Raw genomic sequence first — 7,524 nt, 5'->3', positions numbered from 1 at the left:
GATAATTGATGATGGTACCTTAGACTACAAAATTGTTAATTTATAATTAGTTGAGTGAAATCGGTTTTTGCTCTCCATGTCTGATGTGTTGAAGCATAATATGTGTAAAGCACTACCAAGATTTGCTATCTCGGCCATTTAGTCCCGTGGTACAATGGAGATTCCAATAAACCTATAGTCCGTGGATGCCTCATATTTGTAATCATTCATTGAATATGAATGTCAAGAGGTGAAAATGCGTGTTAGAGAGGTGCACATCTATCATAAGGACCCGGTGATTTTCAGGAATGATTATGCGGACCAGACATGTTACGGATCTACATAACCAACTGAGTACACCTCCTTTTTTATTCTATTGTCATTATAAACAAAAGCCTCCTTTATCAATTCCTTGTGATGCTAAAAAAAATCTAAGTACTTATGAGAAAGGAAGACGTAATATCAATAGAATTTGCATAATTAAATATTAAGATGAGCACGACTAAACATTCATAGTCTCCAAAGTGGATTTGTCTGCATGCACACATAATAAGTTAAATACACTAGATGACCCGGTGCGCCAAATGACGCAAAGACCCATTTGAAACCATGTTCGCGTTGAAAATATTTGCCTTTTTAGTAACTTTATGTTTGATCAAGGATGGAGACCATGTCAAACCCGGAGTGTTTTGGACGTGTATTTGGACAATGGGCCATTTGGCTCTATGTTACCCAAGTAAGGTGCAACGTTCAAATTCAAGCATCAAGGGTAATGATTCTAAACCTTTTATAACTGGAATCTTTGCATTTGTTAGTAACTTTGAGTTTTAGCAAGCACTGAGGGTAATCATTCTAAACCTTTTATATGGAAAATTAAGGAATATCTATGTTCAAACTATATACTTTAGCATGTGAAACTAATAAAAACCAAGAATCTGCATGATATGCTATATAGGCATGGTTTAAAGGTCTTTTTGGCTTTTTCTATGTTGGATGCTCTATGATGAGTAAAAGAACCTAACTATTTATCTCAGATCAAATGCTATAGATTTCACACGGAGCTCATGCGGCCCACTGACGTTTGCTGGGCTAGGCCTAACCAGTTAAAAGGGGTTGTCAAGGAGAATATGATACATACAAAGTCGTTTTTGTGGATATTGGGGTGAGTGTATCACCACATCATTTGCTGATTCAGGAGAGGCCACAACGGGGTGTCTGTCAACTGATACCGAGCCTGTTGAGCGACTATAAGTGAACTTCATGAAAGAAAACTTAAGTTCAAAAAAATCGTAAAGAAAACTTTGCTTGACTGAAAAGGAAATTTTACGCTAGAGAATGTACTGAAACAACATGTGAAGAACACATCAGATAAAGTTTGGCAAGGCTACTCGAGTAGATATTTGACAAACGCTCTAGCAAGGTTGATTCTCTGCTTCTATATAATTATTATAATATTCTTCCTGGGTGTTACATACATAGAATTTGCTTCATACAACTTGAAGAGATTACACGAACGCTTTGGCAAGGGTACTTGACCAGCCAAAGGCTCTAGTTTTTAAACCATGCCTGCATAACAGCACTTTGTCTTTGTCTGGTTAAGCTGTTCAGCGGTGTCTTCGGTAGCGGTCAGAGAAGCTACATCTGCAGTGTCACCGTCAACCTAACACAACAAAAAGAAATTCAGGTCAATCAAAGAAAGATGAGTGTATACAGGAAACAAAAGGCAGAAAAGGAGCAGCCCAAGGCTAAGCTGATTGGCGTCTTGATTTTGATTTCTCTTGACAGGATTGGTGAATAAAACACGTGTGGCACCATGGGTATTGCAAGATGATTTACTATTGAAGAGAGAAAAAGCATGAATCAAAGATTTAGTACAAAAAAGCAAGACGAATTGAAATAAAAAAGGCAAGTCCAGACATAGTACCCTGCACCTGCAGCTGAAGGGGTAACCTTGTTCATTTTTTGAGTCGGTGTCCATGACTACATGCACAAATGCAGATGGTCAGAAAAGAAATAAGTTGGAGATCAGCAAGTTGTGTGGATCAGCACAAATGTAGGAAACACAGCTTATTTATATACCTCAGTTGGTGGTGGATCATCACAGACGCAGAGCATCATATAAGAGTATAATGAAACAAAGCTAATGCATCAAAGTGAGAAAGGAAGGGAGCAAACCTTGGTGAATAGACCAAGGAAGAAGCATATGTGGTCAGAACTGAAAAAATCATATAGCCTACTCCAACATGGCTGAATAGATGGCTCCCAAGCAAAAAACTTACAAATCTACAACAACACAGCCGGATATCAAGATTCTTAGAATGAATGCGTGAACTAAAAAACCCAAAAAGAATCATATCACATTCCAAAAGTACTATATAAACATACCAAAACAGTCAGGACAAACGTCTAAACCATAAGACCAAACAAACAATCTGACCCATGAACAAATAAAGAACACCACTAACATGGCCCAACATACAAATAGCCATCAAGCCTGCCCAAAATATAACTCATTTTAACCTCCTCAAAAGATTGCCTAATTGAATGGGAAAATAAAATAGCTATATCTTTCAGATAGCAAAGTTAAGTAGACCCGACTCAGCTAGCCACGTACAGAGAGTACTTTGAAACCAAGATTTCTTCCTTGTCAGCTCGTGCACTACTGTAACCTGTGAGTAGGAACAGGATGACACCAGGTTGCAATCAAGGACCACTGAATTATAAGAATAAAATATAAGTAAAAGAAACTACATACTGAGAAAACCCCAACATTTCGGCAATCCATTCCAAGACACGATAAATCCACAAGTCCAATTAGCATTATACCTCACATCCGGAACAACAGTGGTCACAACACTTCCATATGCTGGCACAGAGCATCCAATTCTCAGTCCGCACCCTGCATCCACCCGAGCAGAACCAGGTCAAACAAACGGAGAAGGGGGAAAAGAGAAAACTTCAAACAGGATGCAAGGGGCTCATACCGAGAGGAAGAGTTGAGTATGGACGGGTTGAGTGTGAGCGCGTGCACCAGCTGCGGTCGTTGTCGCCCACCCAAATGGGTCGCCTATGACGCTAGGCTGTCGTCGAGTTGCGAAAGAGGGTGTCGAGCGCGGCCGTCGCTCTGTCGCCTCAGGATGCCGGTGAGGCCGGCATCGGGTTCAAATAAGTCATGCAAACATCAAATGAGCCCAGTAGCCCAAACCAACTTCTATGTGACAACTAAGTTAAGATAACATTTATAACATTTGGAAAAGGGGCACATAGCTGAGCAGCACACAACGGATTCTTGTTCATTCAAATAAAAGGGCTTTTGTTGACTTACTCTGTTATAATAGATATATGAAGTACTGATTGTTTCATAAAGAGAAGTTATTTTGCCATCAAAAAAAAAAAAGATGAAGCACAAACCTTTCTCGTCGAGTCCGAGTCGTGAACTCCTTCCATAGATCCTACAAACAAAGATGAACAGAAAATTCCGTCGGCCATGAAACAGGCAGAGATCAGATTAAACGCAAGTAATCCAAACCACACCAAGAGCTGAGGTGGCGGCGAGCACTCACCTGCCCTGGTTCAGAACCTTGAAAAAGGCAAACCCAGCAGGCCTCTTGAACAACACCAACATCCCCATCCAAGCCGCAGCTCAACTCACCTGGATCGCAAGCACAACCACACAATGAAATCAAAACAATCCAATTTGTTTGGTCTAGCCTATGGCTCTATTATAAAAAAAATACTAACATGATCTTGAAAAACAATTTTGCTCCTATCCAGTAATTTCTACTGGGAATAGCTCACCGGTGAGTATAAACCTTTCAGAACTGGAGTTCCCCTGGTTGGAAAATTAGTATAAACCTGTGATACTAATATTCAGGAGAAACGTAGAATGGTAAATACTAATTTATTTTATGCGATTAGTACTAATTGATATTTGATATTCAGTAGAAATGTAGAATTGTAAGCCCTAACTGATACTGTATTTGATATTCAGTAGAAATGTTAAAGGATAATCTTCTAACACTGTATAGCTAGAGTATTATAATTTCTAATTCATGGTAACAGAATTTAGCATTTGCAATTCATTAAAAGAAAAAAATTCAACCTCTAGAAATGATAATCCTCCTTTCTCCTGCCAAAATCATGTCACTACCAGGGTTCTGTGAATCAAATAAATTGTAATATAAACGAAAGCACGCACTATGTTGTTTACACGCTAACCTACCCGATAAATAGTTGTACAATACCAATTGTACAATGTTTTACATTATCTAAATGCTATAAAATGAGACAAGTTTGGTTATGTTTGTTTGTTTGGTTAGATTTCCTTACAAATCATTCCATTATTGCTTTTAGGATCTTCACTAAGTTTGTTATTTCGGGTCTGCTAGAAAAACACATAATGTTTCATTTATTACATAGTGTACTGATACTGCTCATAAGCCGAATAAAATGGGTTAACTGCTAGTGTTAGGTCATAAATAAACAGCATTGCCTTTTTGTATCAACTAAATTGTAAATCTAGCATGAAGTGAATTGGCTGGCTGTGATATTGAGTCATTATTTTCCTTGATGAAATTTATCACACCCTGGGCTGTGAGTATGACCAAGAAAAGGAAAAAAAGGTGAACCTGGCGTCCATTATGCTCCTGAGCTTTATGAGTTCCATTTAGTTTCCTGGTATTTTGCTGCAGAAGTTTTCTTTCTTCTTAAAAGGAAAATTAAAGACACACCCCTTTGGTTGAAACATTCAGCTATCTCTTGATGGTGTTTCGTCAGACCCTGTAATTCCATAAAACAATAATATCAAAACAAGTAAACCGGGCTGGCTAAGATTGTTGGTAGAGCTGGACCTTGCCTCTAGTGTGGAGCTTCTTATGTGAAGGTTGTAGCACTGTACATAATAACACGAAGCAAGTTCTTTTTCACAATAATAATCTTAATCATGAGTCATCACTATGTAAAATCTCAGAGCTGGTAAAAGAATGAGGTTCGTAGTCTAGACATGTCAATGGTACATCAAGGAAACAGCTGTGACCATACTCCACTATGAGAAGGTCAAAAGCATGGGGAAAAGGAAAATAATGACTCAATATCACAGCCAGTAAATTCACTTCCCAGCCAGTCAATTCACAGCTTTGAGATATTGAGTAATTATTTGTTTTACTGGATTTGCTTCTTCACAGCACATGATATCTAATTACAGACCCGTTCAATGAAAAAATTTATCTAGTTAACTGGATTTGTTTCCTCCCAGCTCATGACATCTAATTACAGACCCGTTCAATGAGAAAAGATATCTAATTGCCTTTTCAATTTGTTTCCCGTGTCAATGCAACTGAATGTGATATCCACATACTGAGGTTTTCCTCGTAAAGAAACAAACGCAGTGAGTACACGCACAGCAGAAGACGAAGCAACAAATTAGCATCAGCAATCCTACAAACGAAAACAAAACAAGAAGAGGAAGAACACGAAATCGATCCAGTGGAAGAGCACGCAAATCCTTACCACACGCAGAAACCGATCTTGACAGGATGGATCACATTCCTCTGGTTCGATCCCCTGCAGCGCCATCGTTCTTGCGCCGCCAATCCTGGCAAGGTCACGAGGGCGTGAGGGGTGAGAAGGGCCTAGGGGATTAGATTGATGCGAGAGGAGGCGCATGAGCTAGATGGGATCTTGAGGTAGGAGGAGAAACACCAAGGGCTCCTTACCTTGACTTGGATGTCGAGATCGCCGAGGGCACGTCCTGGCCGCCGCCACTACCATACGCGCCATCGTCGCCGCCACTACCATAGGCACAGCGAGTAAACGCTCCTGCTCCAGGCTGCCACACACGCGCACACGACGACAAAGTTATACCACCAGCAAAAGCGCCAAATCGAAATGAAATTCAAAAACATCAAGACAAAATCAAATCTCAGAAGGGGTCACAAAGCTGAAGAAAAATAAAAAACCTGCCGTCATCCTCCAAACCATCAGCAGTCTCACCATAAATTGCAATATTTCTCCCCTATGTATTTAACAAGAGATTGATGTAGTCAGTCAGGTATAAGGTGTTGGTTGTCTAGACTGTCTGACAGTGAAATCCCAATATTTCTCTAGTGTTCGTTAGCGTCAGGTATGAGAAACAATTCAAGTCTCAGAGAAATGTATCAATCAGGGTGACAACAGTGCCACGGGTCAAGGTAGACTCAACAGCCATTGACGTTTGTTTCAACCTACACAACTAAAGATAGCATCGATCAACAGAAGGAATTTTAATTGCCCATCTACAGATATTACAACGACTCACATAACTGCAAAGCCCAGCGAGTAAACGAAGCACAAACAGAGGATGGGTCCTAAATTGTTGCCTTCAAAGCGAAAGTGGAAAAACAAATGCTTGCAGAAGGCAACACAGCAAGCACCCATGGCCGGCCAAGTATATGTGTACGTACGTAACCAAACCATGAGGTGAGCGACATGGTCGTCAAGTTCCAATCTTGAAGAATATATGACAACAAAGGGGAGGATGGAGAGGAGGGCATACCTCGGTGGCCATCCTCTGCTGCGGATGCTGCTGCGTCTGTGGGAGTCCGAGGCAACGCGTCGACGACCGGCAGTCCACCGGTAAGATCTACGTCGCCGGCTCGGGCTCGCCGCCGTCAATGGACACTTGAACAGCCAGCTCCTACCTGTGCCGCGTCGAGAGACGGGGATGGGTCGGGAAGCGGGAGGCGGGTGGTAAGAGGACGGTGGCCGACATGGAACGGGGACACCGGATCCGGCACGCCATTCCCTCGATGAAGCGACGGCCACGGCTTCTCGGGCGCGAAGGATGGGGGCAGGAGGTGGATATTGTGGGGGAAAGGAGAGGAGGGGAGGGGTGAAGCTCGCCGGCCAGTGGAGAGCGGCGGCGGCGGCGGAGGAGGAACCGGGGGACGGGAAGGGAAGAGGAGGCAGCCGCTCCCGGCGGCGACTGCAATGGCCCATCGGCTCACGCGGCCTTGCCCGCTCATCGCCGTGAGTGGCGGCGACCGCGCGCGGGGCGAGCGAGCAGGGGAGGAGGAGGCGGACGGGGAATTGGTGGATAGGGTTGGCCAATCCCACCACATGGTAAAAAACGCCCTGACAACCCACGAGCGATTGGCCAGAGCCCACGACCGACCCGCCCTGGCTCTCCATCGACAGAATCGCGAACCGACCGCGTCGCTGCGAGCCTGTCCCACGTATAAGAGTGGCCCACTCGTCAGCTGCTCCTGAGCCGAACCTGTGGCGTACAAATGAACGAGAGGTCGGATGTTTACCAGGTCGATGAAATTGCTATTACCGCTGCCAGCGAGGATCATTGTGCGCACAGGATGATTTTCGAACGGCGATGGCACTAAAATGGCGGGTAGTGTAGGAGGCTTTATATGTTAGATGTTCTCATGGACTCAAAAGTAAACATAATTGTACGTCAATGCAAATTACTACTCCCTTCGTTCACAAATATAAGATGTTTTGGATATTTCAATATGGACTACATATGGACTAAAATGAGTGAACAAACACACTAAAACG

General features: G+C 42.7%; 1 protein-coding gene across 27 annotated transcripts; it reads right to left on the bottom strand.

Moving 5' to 3' along the window:
- Window positions 1-1,332: 1,332 nt before the first annotated feature.
- On the bottom strand, window positions 1,333-7,283 carry LOC119320237. Of its 27 annotated transcripts, none has more exons than XM_037594355.1 (13): window positions 6,512-7,282; window positions 5,694-5,806; window positions 5,488-5,609; window positions 4,835-4,870; window positions 4,608-4,758; window positions 4,082-4,136; window positions 3,721-3,834; window positions 3,543-3,631; window positions 2,964-3,431; window positions 2,806-2,878; window positions 2,155-2,262; window positions 1,904-1,959; window positions 1,333-1,639 (listed from the first exon to the last, which is right to left on the bottom strand). In XM_037594355.1, the coding sequence occupies exons 1-5, from the start codon at window positions 7,144-7,146 to the stop codon at window positions 4,633-4,635; spliced, it is 1,032 nt and encodes a 343-aa protein (XP_037450252.1). In that variant the 5' UTR covers window positions 7,147-7,282; the 3' UTR covers window positions 1,333-1,639; window positions 1,904-1,959; window positions 2,155-2,262; window positions 2,806-2,878; window positions 2,964-3,431; window positions 3,543-3,631; window positions 3,721-3,834; window positions 4,082-4,136; window positions 4,608-4,632. The 27 variants fall into 27 exon arrangements, 24 of the variants coding, with proteins under 24 accessions (XP_037450252.1, XP_037450258.1, XP_037450254.1 ...); XM_037594361.1 differs by having other exon boundaries at window positions 3,778-3,834; XM_037594357.1 differs by having other exon boundaries at window positions 3,721-3,811.
- Between the last annotated feature and the right edge of the window lie 241 nt (window positions 7,284-7,524).

The sequence above is a fragment of the Triticum dicoccoides genome, chromosome 6B (genome assembly GCF_002162155.2).
Source record: "Triticum dicoccoides isolate Atlit2015 ecotype Zavitan chromosome 6B, WEW_v2.0, whole genome shotgun sequence".
In the NCBI taxonomy this organism is placed as follows: domain Eukaryota; kingdom Viridiplantae; phylum Streptophyta; class Magnoliopsida; order Poales; family Poaceae; genus Triticum; species Triticum dicoccoides.
Note: the sequence above shows the minus strand (reverse complement) of the source record. Positions and strands in the feature narration are given on the sequence as shown.

What these genes read in the sequence shown, in the direction of transcription:
- LOC119320237 (XM_037594349.1), bottom strand. Translation starts at nt 7,146, where the DNA reads ATGGAGAGCCAGGGCGGGTCGGTCGTGGGCTCTGGCCAATCGCTCGTG. An exon ending in ATCTCGACATCCAAGTCAAG is followed by an intron (nt 5,610 to 5,693) that starts GTAAGGAGCCCT and finishes CTAATCCCCTAG; the next exon opens with GCCCTTCTCACCCCTCACGC. An exon ending in AAGGTTCTGAACCAGGGCAG is followed by an intron (nt 3,432 to 3,542) that starts GTGAGTGCTCGC and finishes CTTTGTTTGTAG; the next exon opens with GATCTATGGAAGGAGTTCAC.